The following is a 24,759-nucleotide window of genomic DNA, read 5'->3' as shown; positions in this document are numbered from 1 at the left end:
TTTTTCCATTTATTCAGCTTTACCAGTTATGTGAATTAAGTTCCTTTATCAGGCTTATTTCCAGGGCACAGCAGTATGGTCCCTCTTGGGATGTGAAAAAGTAACGTCAGAAGTTCAGATCCTTAATATTTACACTGATCTTTAACAGTTATGGCACACTGAGCATATTATCAGTGTGTGAGCTCTTAATTTACCAAATGATTCAATTATATTGTTTACTGTGCAATAAAAATGACCAACCACTGACAGAGACAAGAGAGAGGTGGCGAAGGCCAAAGCCCATGATGGTAAACAGGTGCTGGACCTGTGGAAGAGCTGCTACTTTGAAGTGCGTGCCAAGATCGAGATGTCCGGCCGAGACTCGCGTTGGGAATTTGACCGCAAGAAGTTGTTTGAAAGGACAGAGTACATGGCCTCCATCTGCCAGGACCTCTACAACATATTGCTGGTAAGTTCATCAAGAGGGCTGGTTAAATGTTGTTTAATCACAAGGTAACGTGTCAGAAAACCCGATGGGCCTGTACAGAGGGGCAGGTGATTGATGTGTTACATTAGAATGAGAAACACACATGTAAAGCATTCCAAGTTAATTATCCTTACATTGTACAATGCTGTAAAATCTTGCTGCATTCCATTGTGAAGCTGGTTGTACTGTACATTTCCATGTGCAGTGACCTTGGAATTTCTCAGGGATCTTCAGACAATTACAGCTGAACATCTTAGCTTCTCTCTTGCTTGGCAGGTTCTGGAGGAGTTCTACAATATTCTTGGCCCAGAGCTAAAGGCAGTAACGGGTGACCCCAAACGCATTGATGAGGTAATCCATTTGGTTGATGGTCTCGTAGTACCCATCGAACAGCTCAGCTTTGACCCATTCAACATCCGCAAGACGGGCAGCTGGAAGCTGGTCATGAAGGACTTCAAGGCCAGAGTGCAGGTCAGTGTAAGAGCAGAGGAAGCCATCTTTGTTTCTCTTACTGTGCCTGGGGTTCCTACTACTCCCCCTGAAATGGGTTCCACTGCTTTTTCTTTCCCCTTTGAACAGGATATTGAGGGAGAAACCATCACCTTCATAGATCAGTCTTTCAAGACACTGCGCTCAGCTGAGGCTGCCTTTGACATGCTGCTGAAGTTCAAGCACATTCGCTCTAGAGATGCCATCAACAGCCACATGATGAAGAAATTTAATGATATTTTGGCACAGTACTGCAAGGAGGTGCAAAAAATAAATTCCCTCTGTCATCTAGCACTTTGGCCATTTCGCATTTCTCCAAAGTGACGTCCACCTCAAAGAAAACAGAAGAGCATTTCACACAGTGTCATTAGATATACTGGGAGCCCTAACATCTAGCTTCCGATTTTAAATATAGTCTTTTCTTATTTCTTTCTAGTAACCAAAACCATATGGTTTTTACACTTTCCTACCACACTGTAGTATACAGTACACTGTGTTTTTGCTCCTTGTGTTCATTTTCCTCTACATTTGTGCTGCTGTCATTTTGAGTAGGTGGACATCGTCAGTGGGCTGTTCACTCAGAACAGGGATAAGCCGCCCCTGATCAAGAACCAGCCACCAGTAGCAGGATCCATCTTCTGGGAGCGGTCACTTTTCCACCGCATCAAGCACACCATCCTCCGCTTCCAGGAGGTCCCGGAGATGCTGGAGAGTGACCAGGGCAAAATGGTAGGCTAATCAGAAGATAGTTGGTCTCATTCCAGGTCTCCTGAGAGTTCCTCTGTTTCACAGGAGCTATTTCATCTAAGTGCTGTGTTACGGGCTTATGTTTGTCAGCGGTGTGTTCATTACCGTTAACATTACAACTAAAGTTTTTTGACATTTTGAATTTCTTGTGAAGGACATCCCTGCTGCCACTTCTCTCTCACATCCCAATTCTTTCCACCGAACAGACTGACTTTTCCTTTTCTTTTTCTTCTATTATTAAAAGCAGTTTGTGGGTGACCACTGTGGGGCTGACTGGCAATTTCTATGTTCTTATTTTGAAGGTGCCTTACCCATCATCTGACACTGCTTCATATGTGCACTGAAGTTGTGTATGAATGTCAGTCATGGGGATTTTCTCCTTCACAAGAAATTCAATTACTGCACATTGTCAAAACAACATATCCTCGCAGCCATTGTGTCCTCAATGAAATACATGCATGTGAATGAAGCAGGTCTGAGAAGATACGTAAAACTACTGGTTAGGACACCATGTATTTCAGTAATCTCAGTATCCCCATTAATCTTTTGGTACGTCCCATTTCACTGAACCAGGGGTTTACAGTAACTTCCCAACGGTTTTAGGCTAAGGCAAAGTATCTGGAAGTAGGAAGGAGCATGAAGGACTATGAGGTGAAGAAGTATGAGCGCTGGCGGGAGGAGACAGAACAGAACCTGCCGCTGCAGATGAAGAGGAACCTGCTAGTTGTGCGCAATAGTGCCGGGGCTGTCATTGCAGATGGCACAGACTTGGTGAGATGTTCCTTCTGACACTTTCTTGCTCTCTGTCCTTCAAGTACTTGTAACTGTACTGTTTTCATGTCCTGGCTTATTTTATAGGCTGTGGGCGACCAGGATTTGGAGAGGGGTGTTAGCTACATGGTGAACTTTGCACCCGAGCTAAAACAGATCATCTCTGAGACCAAGTACTTGGAGCAGCTGGGCTACACTGTGCCAGAACTTGCCCGCAATGTTGCCTTGCAGGAAGACAAGATTCTTAGGTGACAATAGGAGTTACACAAAGTGTGCAGTGGAGTCAAACCACAACAGGGGACATAATATGCAGTAGAGTAAATCCTCGAGTTCAAACCTCATAACACATTGTGTGCATGAGTGCTGCAAAACCACACCAGCACTGTTAAATCAAATGTTTAAATATAGCAAAAGATAGTCAGCTGAGATATATGTGTTAAAATGCTGCATCACAGTTCAGTGAGGCAGCAGATAGTGTAATTGATAAAGTTACTGTCTTTGGAATCAAAGATCTCTGCTTTGAATTCCACCTCCTATTGTAGTATCTGAGAGGAAGATAGTACTGACCCTGAGGGGATACAGTAAGAACTGTCCAGTCATATAAATGAGTAAACTGTAAGTAGTTTAATGTTGTGTAGCATCAACAAAATGAGCAAGTCTAAATGTTTTAACTGCTCTTCTGTGTCCAAAGACATGTTGATGGACTGAACAACCTGGTGAAGCGCTACCAAAGCATGATGAACTTGCTGAATGATACCGAGTTTCTACTGCTGTCTGATCAAATCAATGAGGTGAAGAGGGTGATGCGTATCGGTCACAAGCGGTTGAACTGGAATGCTCTTGGTAAGTCTCAGCACTGAGAGTCACCAGTTGCTGACCCCACAAACTCAAGACAGAGCAGCAGCTCAGGTCATATTTCTTTCTTAAATCTGTGCAAATGGTTACATGCAACAAGAACTTAAGAACATTTTGCCCAATCCTGCAAGCTGTAAATGGTCAGCTGTCCCTAAAATGACAAAGCTGTGGGCAAGCCTGATGTAAACTGCTGGAAGTTATAACATTGTGGCCTTTTAAAAATAAAGAATATGTTTTGGGGGCTGTAACAAACTGTTTCAGCTGTTCTTGTCTGTCTTCTGTTCCCTTCATTTTATGGACGTGTATCCCGTACAGGTATCACAGAGTTCATCAACCGTGGCACCCAGGCCATCTCTAAGTTTGAGTCCCTTGTGAACCAAATTCAACACAACAAGAGAGACATCGATTTGAAGCTACAGTCCATAGAATCAGCCAACTTGTTCAAATTCCCAGTACCTGCTAAGTCTGGTTCTCTTCCAGGTACGATACATTACATATGATGACTTTTCACATGAATATATGCCTGTTCCTTCATGTCCAGAAAGGTGTTATCATATGCATGCTGTCCAATCCTGAGAGGTAGTCTCGATCTGCCATATCTAATCGCGTGCATATAATCTCATTGGCTATGCTCTAGGGGTGAAGGAGTTCTGCAAGTTGATGGAACAGGAACGAGCAAAGGACATCAACCTGCTGAGCAGGAAGTACTCTACAATTGGCCCCTTGCTGATCAAAATGGAGAGCCTCATCATGCAGACAAGCAGTGGCAAAGCCAAGCGGATGGCCCCCTACTACTCTTACTGGGAGTGCAAGATCTTTGATTCCCTCATGAGGATGGTACTAAGGTATTTATGACAAACACAAAAGAGCCATAGGAAACTCTAAAGAAGGAGTTGTTAAGAACAGTCTACTCACATCTTTTCATTGCAACAGGAACATCCAGAATTTCAACTCTGCCCTGATGGGCAATGTACCACTTTTCCAAATTGAAACCATCCTCTCTGCCCCAGAAATCATGTTGCATCCCAAAAACAGTGAGGTGTACAAGCTCATCATGCTGTGTGTCAGAGACTCTGTGGAGTGTACCAAGGTTTGTTAGAAGTGATTCACTGTACTATGAAATTCAAACTTTCAACATACAGTCGGTGGCCACTTTATTAGGTATACCATCCAGAACAGCCTAAATTCTCCAAGACGTGGATTCAGTAAGGTGCTGGAAACATTTGTACGGATTTTTTATTATTATTATTTTATTTTTTTATAGAGCTCTCTTCTCACGCAGTGACACAGAGCACTTTAACACAGACATAAACAGATACAAACAAAGAAGACAGTCAACTAATGGCTATCATAATGAAGAACTTATTATAGAGCTATAAGTATACCTACTGGCCACCGGGGAAAGGAACAAAAACTCCCAACTGAAAGTTGAGGGAGAAAAAACCTCTGGGGGTCCACAGGTCAGTGGTAGCCCACCCCTCCTGGGCATTCTGGAAAATAACAATTTGTAAGCCAGTGTTTAACAAATAATTATAATGTTGGTGTCATGGGTGCGCGTAGCGAGGGCGGACTCAAGTGCAGAGTTCTCGTTCCGATGTTCAATGAAGCCGAATCAGAATTCAAAAGCAAAGTCGAGGGGCAGGCGTGGGTCAGGCGATCAGCAAACGTAGTACAAAGGGCTAGGCAAAGAACGTGGTTGGGAATAAACAGGCAAAGGGTCGATGTCGGAATAGGTTCTCGGAAACACGGCTTGCAGGGAAACAAGGAGGCAAAACAAGGTTCCGTGTCTGGGCTTCCTCGGGCTCCCTCTTTATTGCCGCTCCTATCAGGAAGCGGCAGGTGTCGCCGATGTGCCGGCTGCAGGGAACATGACAGTTGGTGAATGGCATCTGGTGAATGGCATCTGGATTTGGTCCTTGCTGACACAAAAGTCTTACACAGGTTTTTCAGATTTTTCAACAACATATTTATCTTGTAAACCTGCTGTTTGACCTTATCCCAAAGGTAATCGATTGGGTTGACAAAGGGTAGACTGGCTGTGAAGTGATGCACCTAGTTAGCAACAATGTTTCAGTATGCTATGGCATTCAAATACAGGCAGTCCCCAGGTTACGAACATCCACCTTATGTACAACCCATAGTTACAAACCACATAAAGCCTATTATATTAAAAATTTGAGTTACATGCAATGATTCGTAATAACAAATGGGTGCTACTTTGCGATGTGCATCAAAATATTGTGCGTCTACAGCAGTTCGTAGGCTCATGGGCATGTGAGTCCAAGGTAGATCAAAGACTTGGTTCTTTTCAGTCGGACTGTCATGCCCACGACCTCGCCCCGAATGTCTCCACCTTCCCGAAATCAGAGCAGCAGGGTATAAAGAAGCTGCACCTGCACATCCTGGTTGCAAAATCTTATTTGAGAAACCCGTCTCCTCAGCGGTATAGGGGCGCAGTGGCATGGTAGGTTTGGCCGGGTCCTGCTGTCTGGCAGGTCTGGGGTTTGAATCCTGCTTGGGGTGCCTTGTGATGGACTGGCATACCGCCCTGGGTGTGTCCCCTCCAGCCTTGCGTCCTGTGTTGCAGGGTTAGGCTCTGGCTTGCTGCAACCCCGCTTCAGACAGGCGGTTTCAGTCAATGTACCCTACCCGTCCTTCCATGTCCCCCGCTTCCTCATTTCTGCTCCTCATGCCTACGGATTCCGACACTCTGATCACTTCCTCGACTGTGACATTGGATTCTACCCAAGACCTACGTTGGTGCATCAACCGACCCGAACCTGTCCCTGACCACGAATCGCGCCTGCTCCCTTGTCTCCTGACAATAAAGATCCCGCGATTGTGTCCACACACACACCTACCTCAGTCTCCTGCCTGCTTGGTATGACACAGACCATGTTGCTGTTAACACCGTCTCATGTGTGTTACTGTATTTGATTTTACCCTCTTAACCATGGCACCAAAGCGTAAATGTGATGCATGTGATAGTGATGCATCCAAGAAAAGGAAAACGATCATGATTGAAAATAAAGTGGAAATAATAAAGTGATTGGAAAATGGTGAAATGCCAACAAACATTGGAAAAGCGAACATTTAAGTTTCTTTAATGTTTTTTATATGTACACACACACACACACACACACACACACACACACACACACACACACACACACACACACACATACATTCTCTCTGTCCTCCTCCTCTTCTCTCTATATTATCAGTACTGTAGTAATATTAGGGGGTGTGGTGGCGCAGTGGGTTGGACCGCAGTCCTGCTCTCGGGTGGGTCTGGGGTTCGAGTCCCGCTTGGGGTGCCTGGCGTCCCGTCCTGGGTGTGTCCCCTTCCCCCTCCGGCCTTGCACCCTGTGTTGCCGGGTAGGCTCCGTGACCCCGTAAGGGACAAGCGGTTCTGAAAATGTGTGTGTGTGTGTAGTAACATTAATTATCTCTTTCTATGTTTCTCTCTATTATAAGTACTGTAGTTACATTCATTATTATTGTTATCATTATTATCATTACATTGTAGTATTATTATTACTGTATTGTTATATTAAAGACATTTTAGTGTATCCGGAAGTGTTTTTTTAATGTTTGTCATTTTATGCATAGAAAGGTACACGATATACTGTATAGTAAGACTAGTATATAATAATTTGACTAACAGACGTTAGATACAAACCATACCTACATGTTTTGACTTATGTACAAATTCGACTTAAAGACAGACTTAGGACCAGAACTCTTTCATAATCCGGGGACTGCCTGTAATGCTCAAGCAGTATTTGCATGCCTATTGTATGTGAAGGAAATATTCCCTCTAACATTATACTATCACCAGCCTGTACCTTTTACACATGGTAGGATGGATCCATAGATTCATGTTGTTAATGTCAGATGATGACACCTCCATCAGCGTGTTGCAACATAAATTGAGATTTGGCAAATCAGGCAATGTTTTTCCACTGTTCAGTTGTCCAGTTTTTCTGATTACATGCCCACTGTTGCCTCATCTTCTTGTCCTTAGCTGACTAGAGTGGAACCTGACATAGTCTTCTGTTGCTGTAGCCCACCTGTTTCCAGAAATGTAGAACTGTGTATTCAGCGATGCCTTTCTTCACAACACTGTTGTGCTGAGCTGTTATTTTTGCACTTGTGACCTTCCTGTTAAATGTAATGGGTGTTTTCATTCTCTGAACTCTCACTGACAAAGTGCTTTCACTGCCAGAAACGCTGTTGACTGGATGTTTATCAAATGATTTTCAGTAAACTGTAGACACTATAGTGCATGAAAATCCAAGAGTTTGGATTTTTCTGAGATGCTGGGACCTCCATGTCTGGCACTAAGAGTTGTTATGATGATGATGATGATGATGATGATGATGATGATGCGAAAGTGCCATTGAGTCAAAGCTGACTCATAACTACCACTTGCATGGTTTCCAAGGCAAGGGAGGGAATGGATGTGGTTTGCTACTGCTTTATTGTGTGCATGTTTGCTCGGTGCAGACATGTAAATCCTACACCAGCTAAGCAGTTTTGGAACAATAAGGCACTGACATTGCTCACTGTGCCACCCTATCCCGTAGCAAAAGTTATACCACATTCAAAATTGCTTACATCACGTGTCTTGCCCATTCTATTGCTTAGTCCAACAGTGACTGAACCACTGCACCCTCTGTATGTGCATTATACAGTGTATAATAAGTTGCAGTCATGATTTACACCATTGTGAAGAGAAGGCTCTTTCCATCAATAAGCAGGTGTACATAATACCTAATAAAGTGGCCAATGAGTGTACATGTATAGGAGAGTTTACTGTATACCAAAGCTTGACATTAAACAGTAGGTTTTAGTTATTATATATGTTTAACAAAAACTCTTCTCAAAAATTGTGTGATTGAGTCAAATTAAACTACTTTTGTTCTCCTTAAAGTAAAGCCATTAGCCACATGATAGCTATCTTAAGACTTTTAACGCAGTACAATTATTTGTGTATCTTAAGGTGAGAACTGTTTCACTAAAATGTGATTACCTATTACCTGTCATAAGCCATATCACTACAATATGGTTTATGATGATTATGGTTGTTGCTTTTCACATGAAATATCGTGGCTCTGTTTCAGCGGTTTACACGCTGGATGCATGGGACTTGCATCGAATGTCCCCCACAGCAAGTGAACGGGGAAGATGAGCCAGTGATCTGCAGTTTTCACAGCGAGATATCGCAGCATCTGCAGGTCAGCGAGCAGGCTCTGGCCATCTCCCAGAGCATGCAGCGTCTGCTCAGCGCTGTGGCACGCTATCTCAGCCGCTGGAAGAGGTACCGTCCCCTTTGGAAATTGGACAGGGCCATTGTCATGGAGAAGTTTGCTGCCAAAAAGCCCTCCTGTGTTGCATATGATGAGAAGCTGCAGTTCTACACCTGGGTGTGCCAGGAGGTGGCAGAGCAGCCCTTGTGGAAGGATGAGCATGTGCTCCGGCTCAACCTGGAACCCCTGGCCCGCAGCGTGCAGGAGAATGCCCGGGCCTGGGTCAGTTCACTCGGGCACTTGCTGAACGAGTCAACTCGGGATGACCTTTTCAAGCTACACGATGAGCTGAAAGTACGTTGTTCTTTTGCATTTTTAGGGTTTCTTACTGCTGGGTCTCATTATCGCTGGGTCTTTGGAAGTTTTCTGTCCGTCAGTCTATTATGTAAAAATCCCTGCATTTTAACCAGCTTCCAGGCATATGGATTGAAAGAAGGCGTTCATCATCATCATTGGCCACGTGTGTCAGGGTATTTGTGTTTATGTGTGTCCACCTTTTTGTCTGTCCCCAGCAACTGTCAGAACAACTAAAGAGGAGCCCAGACACGCTGGAGAACCTGAAATTTGTGTTGAGTACAATCTCAAACATCCGAGACATGTCGCTGTCAGTGGAGACGCGGTTTACGGATATCCAGGAGAAATACAGGACCCTCGGCATGTACAGCGTGGTGGTATGCTTCCCTTTTGTTGGCATTGTTGTGTGAATGCCTCCCTTTAGGAAAGTTGTAGCACTAATCTTCTACTGTAGTGCTTCAGTGGTCCTTACTAGATTGTTTTCCTACTGTTGAGAAAGTTTGTTAGCTGTTTGTGTGTTGCCAAGGTGACGGATGAGGAGCTAGAGCTGGCAGGCAGCATCGCGTGCCAGTGGAGCGACTTGTTGGCTGAGTCTCGCTGTGTGGACCGCAGCTTGGGTCGGGTCAAGAAGACCTTTACTGAGGTTCATAATACCACCACACCACTTTGCCAACTCAGGCCATTCAGAGTACTCTCTTGATGGAATAATCCTAACTATAGTTCTGTGTATCTCATCAGTGGGTCATCAGTCAAGGCAGCAAAGATGTGTTTGCATGTTGCTTGTGTCTCGTGGACCTAATGCAATCATCATTACGCCTCTCCCCTCTCTTGCATGTACCAGATCACGAAGCAGCAGGTTGAGGTCTACAAGCAAGAGCTTTTCTCATTTGCTGATAGCTTCAACAAAGAGGGGCCTGGGGCAGTGGGGGACGACTTGGAGAAAGGTCAGATCACTGACCTCAGTTTATATTTCCAAATTGCAAATGGTACTTGTGTTCTGGTACCACACGAGCTTTCCTCTTTGTTTTCAGGGCTGACCTTGATGGCTACGTATGAGCAGCTGCTGGTGCAAATAGAGGCGGGCCGACAGGAGCTAGCCAATGCAGAGAAGCTCTTCAACCTATCCATCACCATGTACCCAGAGCTTCTTAGTGTGCAAATAGAGATGAGGGGATTGCGGCAGATCTACGAAATTTATAAGGCCCAGAAAGTGAGTGGAGCAGGGCCATAGTAGCCCTCAGCTATTCTGTCAACACCTATGTGGTTCTACCTTTGGTCTTCCATGTTGCCATGCAGTTTCTAAACAGAAAGCCATCCACTCTGCCGGCTTTTGAGTTCACTGTGCCACCACAATATACATACAGCATCCTTCCAGAATTTATCAAAATACAGTCATACTCCAAGATACACCCATTCACACTGTCTGAACCGCTTGTCATAAGGCACCCCAAGCAGGACTTGAACCCCAGACCCACCAGAGAGCAGGACCCACCCAAGCGTGCTGTGCTCCCGCTCATTCAAGTTATGAGAATTAATTAATTTAATACCTGTGTTCAATTTACAAGTAATTTCTTTACATTTCCAAAGACTGAATTAAGATTTTGGGCACCTCCCAACAGCTGATTTGCACACGACACCAGAACCACCACATGGTCTGCTTTGGCAGTTTTAGTTCAGCTCGTGCCACGTTAAGTTCTCAAACTCCTTTAGCCCTTATGTGCTAGTTTCACCTGTTACTTTACCTGTTACTGAGTAATTGTGACCACCGTTTGGACTATCCAAGCCATGTCCACTTGTCCACTGAGTATGAATTCATTTGCATTGTTTTCATTGATTTCTTTTAAGTTTATTCTTTTTGTTTTTTGAGTTTGAAATAATGCATAAACATTGGCTGAACCTCATACATAAAAATTGAGTGATGTTACATATGTTTTGGGGGATGCGGTGGCGCAGTGGGTTGGACCGCAATCCTGCTCTTCGGTGGGTCTGGGGTTCGAGTCCCGCTTGGGGTGCCTTGCGACGGACTGGCGTCCCGTCCTGGGTGTGTCCCCTTCCCCCTCCGGCCTTACGCCCTGTGTTGCCGGGTAGGCTCCGGTTCCCCGTGACCCCGTAAGGGACAAGCGGTTCTGAAAATGTGTGTGTGTGTGTGTACATATGTTTTGTTTGTGAGTATTTGTTAAGTGTATGATATGCAATAGCTACGAAAAGCTGAACAAGTGCAGGTACGCAGATGTACAGTACTACAGAGTAGTTAATGTAGTTCTCATTTCAATGCTTTTGCTACATCCCTCGTATTTGTTAGTATTAAACCTGTGTCTACATTGGTCACATCACCGATAAGGGCTTCTGTGAGATGTAAAATCTAACTTTTTCTGTGTGGGTGAGTTCATTCTGCGAAGAGATTTACATGAAATGAAACTGGGTTTGTTTCTCCTAGGCAGCCAAGGCGGAATGGTCCCAGACACTTTGGGCCAATTTAAACATCCAGCTTCTTCAAGAGGGCATTGAAGGCTTCATCAAAAGCCTCCGAAAGCTGCCCAAAGATGTGCGGGCCCTACCGCAAGCTTTTTTCCTGGAGGGCCGCATGAAGGAATTCAAGGACTCTCTTCCCCTCCTTTTGGACCTGAAGAATGAGGCTTTGAGGGACAGGTCAGGAGATACATTTAATCAAATTCAATGATTAATTTGGCCATGTCCCAGTTAGACCGGTTTTTGTTGTCACACAATCTAGAAAAGCATTGCAAGTTTTGCAGAAATTGACATTGTGCAAATTAAAATCCTTATGTGGCCAGACACTGGAGAGAACTAATGCAGCGAACAGGCACCAGTTTTGAGATGAACCCTGACACCTTCACCCTGGAGAACATGTTTGCCATGGAGCTGCATAAGTATGGCAATGTGATCAGTGACATAGTGAATTCTGCTGTCAAGGAACTGAGTATTGAAAAGGTCTGGCTATAATTAATACTTTTTGTGTTGCTTCATGTTTAACATTCCACACAATTCTTTTAGATCTTTTTGATGCTTGTGTGCTTGTGTCTCAACAGGGTGTGAAGGAAGTGGTGGACACCTGGGAGAACATGAAGTTCAGTGTGCAGCGCTATTTCAAAGGCACTCAAGAGCGGGGCCTCATACTTGGGGCTGTAGATGACATCCTTCAGAGCCTAGATGACAATGCAATGAATCTGCAGAGCATGGTGGGAAGCCGCTTTGTTGGGCCCTTCCTGGTCAGCGTACAGCAGTGGGAGAGGAATCTGTCCCTCATCAGTGAGGTTATTGAGGTTAGTATTCTTTGAGCTTCATATATTCACTGATTTATGTCCTTGTTAGATCTTACTATTGCTGTCTCTATTAATATCTGTTACTAACGCCAAATTACCTTGAGGTAAACACTAACGATGTACGGGCCAATAGTATTTGCATATTTGCCATTATCACAATTACCACCATTTTTAGAGTTTTTTTGTTTTTCTTTCTTTTCAAAATGCTTAACTGTGTGTGTTTGTTTGTGTGTATGATCATCCAGGTATGGATGATTGTGCAACGTAAGTGGATGTATCTAGAGAGCATCTTCATCGGTGGAGACATCCGTTCTCAGCTGCCTGAAGAGGCGAGGAAGTTTGACAACATTGACAAAATGTTCAAAAAGGTTGGAGTTGTTGCATCTTAAAGACTGCTTTTAGCTCACACTAATAATACGAGCACATGCGCACGCCCCAAGCAGGGTCACAGTGAGCCAGAGCCTACCCAGCAACACAGGGTACACTGCTGAAGGGGAGGGGACACACCAAGGACAAGACACCAGTCTGTTGCAAGGCACCCCAAGCAGGGCTTGAACCCCAGACCCCCACACGTGCCAACACACCTCCTCTGATCTTTACATATAAAAAACATAAATTAATATAAATTAATTCTAAATGATTCAGTATATAATTTTGGAGAAGTTCTGTTTTATTACATGTATTACATCAGCTTAATAATCTGAATTTGTTAGAGCTGTGTCTAAGCTATTTTGGCAATTTATTAGTGAAACAGGTGTTTATCACAGTGGTGTTTGCTGTAAAATGAATCCATAATAATGTCTGTATTTTCTGGGCCACAGATAATGATGGAAACAATGAAGGACCCAGGTATTAAAAGGTGCTGCCTGGTGCCCAATCGGCTATCAGAACTGCAGGACCTGAGCGAGGGGCTGGAGCGCTGTCAGAAGAGCCTGAATGACTACCTGGACTCCAAGCGGAACGCATTCCCTCGCTTCTTCTTCATCTCTGATGATGAGCTCCTCAGTATACTGGGCAGCAGTGACCCAGGTTGTGTTCAAGAGCACATGATCAAGGTGAGCGTGTTTGGAGTTACTTGAAGAGGATGCTGAACCACCACCTGAATCATCCTTAGGAAGAGTTTTTTCTTTTATTTTTTTTTAATTTCATAAGGATTTAAGTTAAGAATGGAATCTAATGGCACTGATTTCACATGGAGTCACATGACAACAATCAGATTAAATACTTCCAGGCTTCCCTCTCAATGACTACTCACACTATGAGAAGTCAGATGTATGAGCATGGGTAATTTCTACCGTAAAATCTGCATAATGAGCTGTAAACTCATATTTTGAAGGAACACGTTATGAGTACAAAAATCATATTTAAAATATAATCTTAGGTGATGCTGAGTAGCCTTCCCTCCTCCATAGTGTGGCTGCTCCTGCTGCATTGTCTTGTAGTCATCTACCAGCTCGCAAATAACTCTCAGAAATCCTGCATTGCTTTATCATAGTGGTAAACTATCATGTGTCATAATGCAAAAGTTTTATACAAAGTACTAGAAGCTAAAAAGGTGAAGGAAAGCCTTACCTGTCAGTTTAAAACTCAAAGTGATTAAACCCTTACAATTCCCTTAAAAGGTGACGTCATTATGCATGACTGCGTGATTTGATTTACTATTCATTTATTGGAAATTATATTTTACATAGTTAAGCTATGAAGAGCTAGCTTTTGAGGGGTTTGGAGCAACACAAATGATTACAATAATTGCAATACTATAATTGCCTCATTAGGTTGTGTTCTAATAATTCTAATCTTTGTTTTATATAATGCATTTAAAAGCAAATTCTCACAGCCCTACAATATGGTTCACAACGATTATGGTAGTTGCTTTTCATATGAAATATCATGGCTCGATTATTGATTCTCTACTACAAAATCCAGAGTGAGCTTCTCACTTTGCATTCTAGACTTGTTTACTCACATTCTGGAGGCACCTCTACATCAACCTCTGATACAGTGATACCCTTTTCTTGTCCAGATGTACGACAACATAGCTTCCTTGCGCTTCAAAGACGGGGCAAATGGGGAGACGATCGCAGCAGCCATGGTGTCTGCAGAGGGAGAGGTGATGGACTTCAAGCAGCCTGTGCCGGCTGAGGGCCGGGTGGAGGACTGGATGACTGGGGTGCTCTTGGAGATGAGGAGGACCAACCGGCTCATTACCAAGGAGGCCATCTTCCGCTACTGCGAAGACCGCAGCAGGTGTGTTTTTCCTAGTTCTGTGGTGCTCATATCATTGTGAAATATACCCTGTGGTTCTATGGGCTTTTGGAAAGTGAAATTAAAAAATTCAGCTACGTAGGTAAAGTATGTCATAACATACCTTATAAAGATTTTCCTGTTTTTTCTACTTTCAGAAAGGGTAAAACAATGAAAAATCTGCAAATAAGCAGACATTTCACTGCAAGAATTCCAAAGATATACTTAAAGACACAGGTTTTTGCTTCCAGTGGTTTGTCCTGTTCGGACAGTGAAGTAGAACTCATCATATGCGTCACATTTCATTTGTTTTCTTGGGAAGGGAACCTGACCAAAGCTGGGTTTCAGTCTGGATGATGTTGGTAAAGACTTGGCTATCTTTGCACAAGGGTGCAGTTATTGCTGTTTCCTCCCATCAGGGTGGACTGGATGCTGCTGTATCAGGGTATGGTGGTCCTGGCTGGCAACCAGGTGTGGTGGACTTGGGAAGTGGAGGACGTGTTCAACAAGGTGCAAAAGGGTGAGAAGCAGGCACTGAAAAACTACGCCAAAAAGATGCATCAGCAGATCGATGATCTTGTGAAGCGCATCACCCTGCCGATGATGAAGAATGACCGGCGCAAAATCAACACAGTCCTCATCATCGATGTCCATGCCAGGGATATTGTGGACAGCTTTGTCAGGGACAGGTGAGCGATGCTATGCTTATCCTATGGCTCATTAATCTTTGCAGCCGAGTGCATGAGAAAAGATGACTGCTTTTTGTTTGATGTGTTTTCATTACTGCTGTAACATTGATTGTGCTGAAAGAATGATTTGGTACAGCCAGCACAGGACCTCAGTCGGTCAAGCAGTTCATTTTACTGTCCTTGACCTTTCTATGCAACATTATCCCACCACTTGCAACAATATCTCATCATTTTTGTAATTTACTTCTCATTTATTTACTTTTTTGTATTTATACTACTATTTATACTCTCATGTTTGTATACTCTGTAAATATGTTATTTGTTTATTCTGTTATTCTGTGCCAGTTGTTTGTCTGTAAATACAGGAAGCATCAAGAACCACAGCAAATTCCTTGTGTGTGTCAGCACACTTGGCCAACAAAACTCATTCTCATTCTCATTCTCATTCACACGCTAGTATTATGGATGTTCGTGAGTTTGAATGGGAGAGCCAGCTGCGTTTCTACTGGGACCGGGAGCCAGATGACCTGTTTGTGCGCCAGTGCAGCGCAACCTTCTCCTACGGATACGAGTACATGGGACTCAATGGCCGCCTGGTTATCACCCCTCTGACAGACAGGATCTACCTGACTCTCACACAGGTGATGCTCCCCGAATTTGTCTGTTTCATTGTCACCGCTTATCTTCCTTTGGAAAAATGTCTTCATGGATAGTCTCACTGTCACGCTTCACTTAGGCGCTGTCCATGTTCCTGGGTGGAGCTCCAGCAGGCCCTGCGGGCACAGGCAAGACTGAGTCTACTAAAGATCTGGCCAAGGCCCTGGGCTTGCTGTGTGTGGTCACCAACTGTGGAGAAGGCATGGACTACATGGTGCGTGAGCCTCTCTCTTGATTTTCCAAGCAGAAACCACATGGGTCAGTGTCACAAACCAGCAATAAATAATATATTTGGGGATTTCAGTTAAGTAGCCTTAAACAAGCTACTGGTGTTCAAGTTTATTTTGGAAAACAAAATATATATATTATGACCTTTCATATTTTTATACATAAATATTCATTTTAAAATATATTGTGGTGCGCAGTGCTCTGGGTTCAGATGAGGCGAAGAAGGATGCACTGCACCTCAAGCCATCCTTCCCAGCCTGATTAGCCCCACCCAGGCATTCTTCTCTTTCTCCTCCTGGCAAACATGGTCACCCCCTTATTTTCCCCGTAAGTGCCCCCAGCGGTTGAACACTTTATTACTTCATTACAACTATTTGCAATAGACCCGTTTCCCACCCAAAGTCACGGTAAAGCGTGTCGTTACATTGCCCCCTGTCAAAAAAAAAAAAAATAGCAGCATCCTCCCTGCTACCTGGCCCAGAAATGTCCCACTGTCCGGCACTGTCTCAAACTTGCCTCTGGTTGGGAGTGCAGGTCCCGGACACTCAGTGCTGGTTGTTGGGGCAGGGACAGTCGATGTAGCCTGCCATTGTGGTGTGCCCCGGGGGCGAGGTGGCCATCCTCGTCCCTTGTCCGCCCGGCCTTGTCTCAGCACAACGCTTTCACCCACATGTAAGCGGGCCTGGTGGCGCCAACGTGGTTTTCGCCGACCGCCTTGTGCTCCCTGCAGCTGACCGGCCTTCGCGGGACTGTCGGGTCGACTCCCCGCCGCCGCTCCGCACTGTCCCAGCTCCGCACCTCTCGCTGCTCAGTCACCTTTCAGTGGAGTACCTGACTTCTCTGCCGCTCACGCCCCTGGTGGCTCGCCGCATGCTGAGTCCACCACGTAGCTCGTGTAACCGGCTGCCTCTTGTTGTACAGTGTTCATGACAAACATTTTCTTAGAACACCAGCACACAGGGAAATAATGGTCTCAATCCAAGGACCTCTTTTACACAAGGACCTATGCCTCAAGCTAGCCTTCCCAGCCTGGTCAGCACCCAGGCTTCCTTCTCTTTCTTCTTCTGGCAAACACGGTCACACCCTTATTTTCCCCGTAAGTCCGCCCAGTGGTTGAACACTTTATTACATTTTTCCCATAATCTAACTATTTGTAATAGACCCGTTTCCCACCCAAACTCATAGTAACGCGGGTCCTTACAATACATTATCACATTTTTCAATAATCTCATCACCATGAAGCATCTGGATTTAAATCATCTATAATTGAATGCATAAAGTTTTTAATAACTGTTTTCTTAAACTGGGCACAAAGCTGGAAGAGTACGTCCTAGACAAGACACCAGTCCATCATTACCCTTCATCTTTTCATCAAAATATGAAAGGCATTAAAGGGCCTAACGTGATGCTACCGAAATGTTTGCTAAATCATCTCGGCCACCACCACCGTTGTCAATAATGCTAAGGATTCTCATCTCAGTTTCCTCGTCTTGTTTGGTCTGAAGTTTGTGAGACTGAGCCACATGTTTTTAATTGTGTGAGAATGAACTTTGTGAAAAGTGGTAAAGGGCCTCCGTTGAAATTTCTCAGGTTGTGGATGACTCCTTGTTCATTGTCTTGATCTCTCCAGGCTGTGGGGAAGATCTTTTCAGGGCTGGCCCAGTGCGGAGCGTGGGGTTGCTTCGACGAGTTCAACCGAATCGATGCCTCTGTCCTGTCTGTCATCTCCTCTCAGATTCAGACCATCCGCAATGCACTCATCCTGCATCTTGAGAGGTTTCTTGTGAGCATCGTGAAAAACACTTCATTACACCTCAACTGATGTTGAGTGGAAACGTTTATGGATACTTGCGATCTCTGAATTTTATACTAGGCATATTCACAACCAAATAATCGACCTGTGTTAATAGATAACACTCATTTTTGTTTTTCTTTGCATTTGGCTGTCAGTTTGAGGGTCAGGAGATTACGCTGGACAGCAGAATGGGGATCTTTATCACTATGAACCCAGGTTATGCGGGTCGCACAGAACTCCCAGAATCAGTGAAGGCCCTGTTCCGCCCTGTGGTGGTCATTGTTCCTGATCTGCAGCAGATCTGTGAGATCATGCTCTTCTCAGAGGGCTTCCTCATGGCTAAGGTAACACTCGTCACACACAAACACTAAGATATATGTTTCTGCCTGTGGAAGTGCCAGAATCGGTGAGACCAGCCATACCTCCCTCCTCAGATTCTGGCTAAGAAGATGACAGTACTGTACAAGTTGGCTCGGGAACAGCTCTCCAAGCAATTCCACTATGACTTTGGTCTGCGAGCTCTGAAGTCAGTGCTTGTGATGGCTGGAGAGCTAAAGAGAGGTTCCCCCGAACTGAATGAGGTATTACTCATCATGTACTTTGTCATGACGGAGCTTTTGTACACAAAATATGATGTGTGTGGCACCATGTGCTGTATGTTGTTCCTGGACTAACATTATGTGCTGTCATCACAGGATGTCGTGCTGATGCGTGCCTTACGGGACATGAACCTCCCAAAGTTTGTGTTTGAGGATGTGCCCCTCTTCCTGGGCCTTATCTCAGATCTGTTCCCGGGTTTGGACTGTCCGCGCGTACGTTACCCCAGCTTCAACGATGCAGTGGAGCAGACGCTGCAGGAGAATAGGTTCATCTTGCTCCCCAATCAGGTGACCTGAGGTGTCTTCCTGCATTTACTGCATCTGATCGACCAGTTGACCTGAGCCCGAGTGTAATATAATCCAATCAAGCTTCACTGCCACATTCGCTGATTTTAATGAAAGATCCTTTTTTCCTTCCGAAAGTTGTTTGTGTAACTCAATCCAGAACAGCTCCATAAGGTACATGAATCGCCTTCAAAATAGTGTCATTTTTTTGAGTTTTAGGCATAGGGCGGGGTTTTGTTCTGCTCACAGGTTGACAAAGTGGTGCAGATGTATGAGACCATGATGACCAGACACACCACAATGATCGTGGGACCCACAGGAGGAGGAAAGTCTGTGGTTATCAGCACCCTTTGCCAGGCCCAAACCAAGTAATCACTGTTAGCTTCTCATGATAATGTCCTTTTTACACATGTCTTTGTTCATGTTGTCACTCCATACCAATGATGCTTTGGATGTCCATTTGTGATTGTGTAAGAGTTACCGTTTTGTTACACAGGTTGGGATTGGTCACCAAACTGTATCCCTTGAACCCCAAGGCAATGAGTGTGATAGAGCTGTATGGAATTCTAGATCCTATTACGAGGGACTGGACTGATGGCATCCTGTCAAACATTTTCCGGGACATCAACAAACCCACTGACAAAAAAGAACGAAGGTAAATTAACTTATCAGTCCTAACAGAATAAATTCACTGAAAATAATAAATGATTCTCAGGTTACTGCACATGCACATTGCATTTATTACACTTTTAAGTGCAATGCATGAAAAGGTCTGTATTTTTAAAAAATCAGAATTGTAATACTATTAACATGTACAAACCCCATTTCTGGAAAAGCTGGGATATTGTCTAAAAAGCAATAAAAACAAAAATCTGCAATTTCTAAATTATCTTGAACCTTTAACTGCCAAAAGTACAAAGAAATTACTTTTAATGTTTTCGCTGAACAACTGGTGTCCTGTCCTGAGTGTGTCCCCTCCCTCTCCACCCTTGCACCCCATGTTGCTGGGTTAGGCTCCGGTTTGCTATGACCCTGCTTGCGACAAGCAGTTTCGGACTCTGTGTGTGTGTGTGTGTGTGTGTGTGTATTTAAAGCTGCTACCTGCACAATCCTATAGGTACATCCTGTTTGACGGGGATGTAGATGCTCTCTGGGTGGAAAACATGAACTCAGTGATGGATGACAACAAGCTGCTGACGTTGGCCAACGGGGAGCGGATCCGTCTCCAGAGCCACTGCGCACTCTTGTTTGAGGTGCTGAGCAACATACTCATTCACTCATTATCAGTAATCACTTGTCCCAGTCTGGGTCTTGGGGGTTCAGAGTCTATTCAGAAAACTCTGGATACTTGGCCGGTTAGGGTACACCCTGCATGTAATTTAATACACACCCCTCTTCACCGTAAATGAAGCTGAAAAGGGTCATTTGATTATTCAGTAAACAAACTGGCAAAGGAGATATGAATATGCAGAGAATCCACAACACGAGGAACAGATGCCAAACACTGTTAATAACTGTGACTGATATCTTCTTCTAGGTGGGAGACCTTCAGTATGCCTCACCTGCCACAGTCTCCCGCTGCGGGATGGTGTTTGTTGATCCAAAAAACTTGCGTTATAGTCCTTACTGGCAGAAGTGGGTCAACAACAGGCCTCTCAACGTGAGACCCAGTTTTTTCTAAATGTTCTCTGGGGGAATTTCAAAATTCGTACTTTTATTCTTTAACTTTTGTCGTCTTGGGTGTGTTTTGAACTTAACCTTGATGGGTGCATTCTTTTACATTGTCGTTGTCTAAATGGTCTTTTTGAATTTTTTTGGCAGGAACAGCCAGAGTTGAGCAGGTTGTTCCAGAAGTATGTGCCCAGCATTATTGACATGATTGTGGATGGAATTGTGGATGGCAAGCAGGGTGAGAAGCTGAAGACTGTTGTCCCTCAGACAGACTTGAATATGGTGGGTCAAAAAGCGTTGCACACTATGATGAAACACAAAATAACTTTGTAGAACCGCTAAAGAATGGTTCTCCAGAAGGGCAAGGAATTCTGTGAGCCATGTGTCCTCTGGCATACAGGTGATGCAACTGTCCATGATGCTGGATGCCCTGCTGGAGACAAGGGAGGTGGGCACGGGCGTACTGGAATGCTACTTCCTAGAAGCCTTGTACTGCTCTCTGGGGGGTACCTTGCTTGATCATGGGAGACAGAAGTTTGATGAGTTTATTAAGAGACTGTCCAACTTCTCTATGGTCCACAATGAGAAGGAGTTGGCTGGACCTGGGGAACTGCCTGGTAAGCTTGAAGAAGATAATGAACTTCCTCAATTAGAAAAGATCTCCTACTCTAACTATCCAAAGTCTGTTCTGTTTATCAAGCTGGGTATTGCAGTGTTTCTCAGTGTGTATAGGTCTATAATTTAGCATGTGTCACAGTTGTCAAAATATTTGCACTGCTTATTGTCTTTTGATAGTTTTTACATATACATTGATCTATTAAGCTCATGTAAGGTGTAAATGTTCATGCACCATGACTTTATGATCATGCCCAGAAAAGCCTTTACACAGCCACTACTCCTGTATTGTAAGTAAATGTTTGTGTACCTTTAGAAAAGAAAACAAAAAAAAAAATAGTAGGAAGGTGATCAGAAATCGTCTGTTCTGAGTTTTATGCAGCTACTCATGTGATGAGCATTAATTCATATGGTGGAAAGAAACAAGCTAAATTTGCTTAAGAATCACGTGTCTGAAACTATGTCTCTCATTCTGCTAAAGTAACGTACAAATTGTATTTTCTTTGAGATGTACATTGCTTTGGAGAAAAGCATCTCTTAAATGAATAAATGTAAATGTAAATGTACATTTGACCTGTTTAAATTTAAATGGTCTCTTTTAGGTTACCTTCCTACTTTGTATGATTTCCATTTCGATGGAAATTTAAAGAAGTGGGTACCCTGGAGTTCACAGGTTTCCAAGTATATCTACAACCCTGAAGTCAAGTTCATTGACATACTTGGTAAAGTATAATGTGTCTTTTGATCATCTGTGTCCTCCTTGGTGAGAATAGATATTACTGTTTTTCACAGTTCAAATGTCCTGTTTTCCCACCCATTGTTAGTCCCCACCGTGGACACCACACGTACCAGCTGGCTGCTGGAGCAGATGGTGAAGGTAAAGAGGCCAGTGGTAATGGTGGGTGAGTCAGGTACTTCGAAAACAGCCACCACGCAGAACTTCCTGAAGAACCTCAACACAGAAACAACTGTGAGTAGACTTTTACTCTGAGGGAGTAGGACGAAAAGGTTCAAGACAATGATCTCTATTCTGTGGTCTAGGAGAGTTTTTGATTTTTTGTATCATTTAATATACAGTATTGGGGATAGAGAGGGGGTGCGGTGGCGCAGTGGGTTGAACCACACTCCTGCTCTCCAGTGGGTCTGGGGTTCGAGTCCCGCTTGGGGTGCCTTGTGACGGACTGGCGTCCCGTCCTGGGTGTGTCCCCTCCCCCTCCAGCCTTACGCCCTGTGTTACCGGGTAGGCTCCGGTTTCCCGTCACCCCGTATGGGACAAGCGGTTCTGAAAATGTGTGTGTGTGTGTGTGTGTGTGTGTATTGGGGATAGAGGGGGGTGTGGTGGCGCTGCGTGTTTGACTGGTGCCCACTGTGTGGCACGCCCAGAGTTTGAGTCCCGCTTGGGGTGCCTTGTGATGGACTGGTGTCCCACCCACCCCCCAGCCTTGCACCCTGTGTTGCCAGGTTAGGCTCTGGCTTGCCGCGACCCCGCTTAGCACAAGCGGTTTCAGTCAGTCAATATTTATATTTGTTTCTTCCGAATGCTGTTTATAATTATTTTTAGCAGCCATTTTAAAATGTCTTTTCAGATGGTACTAACGATCAACTTCTCCTCACGGACCACATCAATGGACCTTCAGAGGAACCTTGAGGCCAATGTTGAGAAGAGGACCAAGGAAACATATGGACCTCCTATGGGCAAGAGGCTTCTGGTCTTTATGGATGACCTCAACATGCCAAGGGTGAACTTTTCACTATTCTTATAACTTCTTTCAGTAAACCATTCTTTGATCTTTTCTCCCCTACATTTTCCTAACATTATATCAGCCCACTACATGTGTGTGTGTGGTTCAACAGGTGGATGAGTATGGAACCCAGCAGCCCATAGCCCTACTCAAACTGTTGCTGGATCGAGGAGGAATGTATGACCGTGGCAAGGAACTTAACTACAAGATCTTGAAGGACCTGGGCTTCATTGCTGCCATGGGAAAGGCTGGAGGGGGACGCAATGAAGTTGACCCACGCTTCATCTCCCTCTTCAGTGTCTTCAATATCCCCTTTCCCGAGGAAGAGTCCCTTCATCTGATTTACACCTCCATCCTGAAGGGCCACACCAAAGTGAGACCCTGTAGAATAACTTTGGTGGAACTACAACTTTGTAACTTTCCAATAATGTAAGTAGAAGTGTGAATTATAATATGAACACCTGCTTGTTTTTTCATGCAGGCATTTGAGGAGTGCATACAAAAGATGTGTGAGAAGTTGACTTTTTGCACGCTGGAGCTATACAAAAACATTGTTAAAGACCTGCCTCCAACACCCTCCAAATTCCACTACATCTTCAACCTGAGGGACCTATCCAGGGTTTACAATGGCCTGACGTTGACCAGTGGTGAACGGTAAGACATCCATCCATCCATCCATCCATCCATCCATCCATCCATCTTCCTCCGCTTAAGACATTCAGTGGTAACACATTCAGTGTTTCCTTCTTTTAGCTGCCCAAAAGTGTTGTCATCTTACTTTCATTTTTTTTTTTTTACTTGTTTCATCATACCAGGTTCCTCACCGTCGGCCAGTTTGTACGGGTATGGAGGAATGAATGTCTTCGAGTGTTCCATGACAGACTCGTTGATGAAATTGACAAAGCGCTGGTACATCTAGTTTTCATCCTACTGTCCTGAGTTTCCACACCTGCTGCAGCTCAAAGGCTTTATGTCCTTCTTGACATGTGACTGTAGCACGGTTATTATCTCAGGTCCAGGGCCACATTAGAAGCCTGATAGAACAGTACTTCAAGGATGAACTGGAGTCTGCAATGAGAGATCCCATCTTGTTTGGAGACTATAGGACAGCCCTCAATGAGTCTGAACCTTCGGTCTATGAGGACATCCAGGACTATGAAGCCTCCAAAGCCTTGTTCCAGGTTTCTATACACACCACTTGTTCCTAGTCCATACTGGGACCCAGTAGCAGTATATAAAAAAACCAAACCTTTGCATGGAAATGGTAAGTGTGACACATTCTTACTGGACTCACTCGTGTAATTAATGTCTCCTGCATGTTGTATGTGTAGGAAATCCTTGAAGAATACAATGAGAACAAGACTCGCATGAACTTGGTTCTGTTTGACGATGCTCTAGAACACCTGACTCGTGTGCATCGCATCATCCGCATGAACCGTGGCCACGCCCTGCTGGTGGGGGTTGGAGGATCGGGAAAGCAGTCCCTTACCAAGCTCTCGGCCTTCGCTGCCGGCTGCGAGGTGATGTGCCACAAAGTTGCACAATACTGCAGAATCGCAACAGAACAAAATTATATGTATTTGATGCTGTGTCTACACTGGTATTTTTCATGGTGCTTTGGCTTTTGGTAACATGTTGTTTTTTGGTCAGGTGTATGAAATTGTGCTGAGCAGAGGTTACTGTGAAACGAATTTCCGTGAAGACTTGAAAACCCTCTACCTCAAGCTGGGCATTGAGAACAAGAAGATGGTGTTTCTCTTCACAGATGCTCATGTGGCAGAAGAGGGATTCCTGGAACTTATTAACAACATGCTCACCTCAGGTAACAATAGGACCAACCTAGAATGTACAAGACTCTTTCCATCCTGAGTCTAGTCCTTATCAATGTGGGAAAGGCCAGTTTTCTGGACTTAATGCAGCTATATTAGATGTTAAGGCCATTGGACCCTATGACAGCCAACTGAGCAAAATGTGCCCTGTATAGCCTTCCAGTGTTCAATGTTCAGGCACAGTTTGGCT

The 24,759-nt window shown here is 44.4% G+C and overlaps 1 protein-coding gene across 1 annotated transcript in view; it reads left to right on the top strand.

Annotated features, from left to right (window-relative positions):
• Positions 1 to 24,759, top strand: part of dnah10 (dynein axonemal heavy chain 10) — a 50,615-nt gene that overhangs the window by 3,243 nt on the left and 22,613 nt on the right. Inside the window, exons 9-51 of the mRNA XM_018749152.1 lie at positions 250 to 448; positions 743 to 937; positions 1,046 to 1,216; positions 1,508 to 1,684; positions 2,306 to 2,473; positions 2,561 to 2,721; positions 3,165 to 3,316; positions 3,644 to 3,808; positions 3,966 to 4,173; positions 4,262 to 4,418; positions 8,455 to 8,934; positions 9,153 to 9,311; positions 9,461 to 9,577; positions 9,776 to 9,878; positions 9,966 to 10,144; positions 11,372 to 11,583; positions 11,727 to 11,883; positions 11,982 to 12,215; positions 12,461 to 12,583; positions 13,037 to 13,270; positions 14,239 to 14,462; positions 14,879 to 15,148; positions 15,606 to 15,789; positions 15,885 to 16,019; positions 17,664 to 17,816; positions 17,984 to 18,172; positions 18,263 to 18,409; positions 18,524 to 18,715; positions 18,962 to 19,080; positions 19,209 to 19,367; positions 19,830 to 19,965; positions 20,250 to 20,372; positions 20,534 to 20,665; positions 20,784 to 21,000; positions 21,601 to 21,720; positions 21,823 to 21,968; positions 22,585 to 22,737; positions 22,853 to 23,113; positions 23,222 to 23,394; positions 23,556 to 23,649; positions 23,754 to 23,921; positions 24,072 to 24,260; positions 24,391 to 24,562. Coding sequence (XP_018604668.1) covers positions 250 to 448; positions 743 to 937; positions 1,046 to 1,216; positions 1,508 to 1,684; positions 2,306 to 2,473; positions 2,561 to 2,721; positions 3,165 to 3,316; positions 3,644 to 3,808; positions 3,966 to 4,173; positions 4,262 to 4,418; positions 8,455 to 8,934; positions 9,153 to 9,311; positions 9,461 to 9,577; positions 9,776 to 9,878; positions 9,966 to 10,144; positions 11,372 to 11,583; positions 11,727 to 11,883; positions 11,982 to 12,215; positions 12,461 to 12,583; positions 13,037 to 13,270; positions 14,239 to 14,462; positions 14,879 to 15,148; positions 15,606 to 15,789; positions 15,885 to 16,019; positions 17,664 to 17,816; positions 17,984 to 18,172; positions 18,263 to 18,409; positions 18,524 to 18,715; positions 18,962 to 19,080; positions 19,209 to 19,367; positions 19,830 to 19,965; positions 20,250 to 20,372; positions 20,534 to 20,665; positions 20,784 to 21,000; positions 21,601 to 21,720; positions 21,823 to 21,968; positions 22,585 to 22,737; positions 22,853 to 23,113; positions 23,222 to 23,394; positions 23,556 to 23,649; positions 23,754 to 23,921; positions 24,072 to 24,260; positions 24,391 to 24,562 — 7,607 coding nt within the window. The remainder of the gene's footprint in view (positions 1 to 249; positions 449 to 742; positions 938 to 1,045; positions 1,217 to 1,507; positions 1,685 to 2,305; positions 2,474 to 2,560; positions 2,722 to 3,164; positions 3,317 to 3,643; positions 3,809 to 3,965; positions 4,174 to 4,261; positions 4,419 to 8,454; positions 8,935 to 9,152; positions 9,312 to 9,460; positions 9,578 to 9,775; positions 9,879 to 9,965; positions 10,145 to 11,371; positions 11,584 to 11,726; positions 11,884 to 11,981; positions 12,216 to 12,460; positions 12,584 to 13,036; positions 13,271 to 14,238; positions 14,463 to 14,878; positions 15,149 to 15,605; positions 15,790 to 15,884; positions 16,020 to 17,663; positions 17,817 to 17,983; positions 18,173 to 18,262; positions 18,410 to 18,523; positions 18,716 to 18,961; positions 19,081 to 19,208; positions 19,368 to 19,829; positions 19,966 to 20,249; positions 20,373 to 20,533; positions 20,666 to 20,783; positions 21,001 to 21,600; positions 21,721 to 21,822; positions 21,969 to 22,584; positions 22,738 to 22,852; positions 23,114 to 23,221; positions 23,395 to 23,555; positions 23,650 to 23,753; positions 23,922 to 24,071; positions 24,261 to 24,390; positions 24,563 to 24,759) is intronic.

Source organism: Scleropages formosus, chromosome 19, assembly GCF_900964775.1.
Source record: "Scleropages formosus chromosome 19, fSclFor1.1, whole genome shotgun sequence".
NCBI classification, from domain to species: Eukaryota; Metazoa; Chordata; class Actinopteri; order Osteoglossiformes; family Osteoglossidae; genus Scleropages; species Scleropages formosus.
The sequence above is the reverse complement of the archived record's forward strand: the minus strand, read 5'-3'. Positions and strand labels throughout refer to the sequence as shown.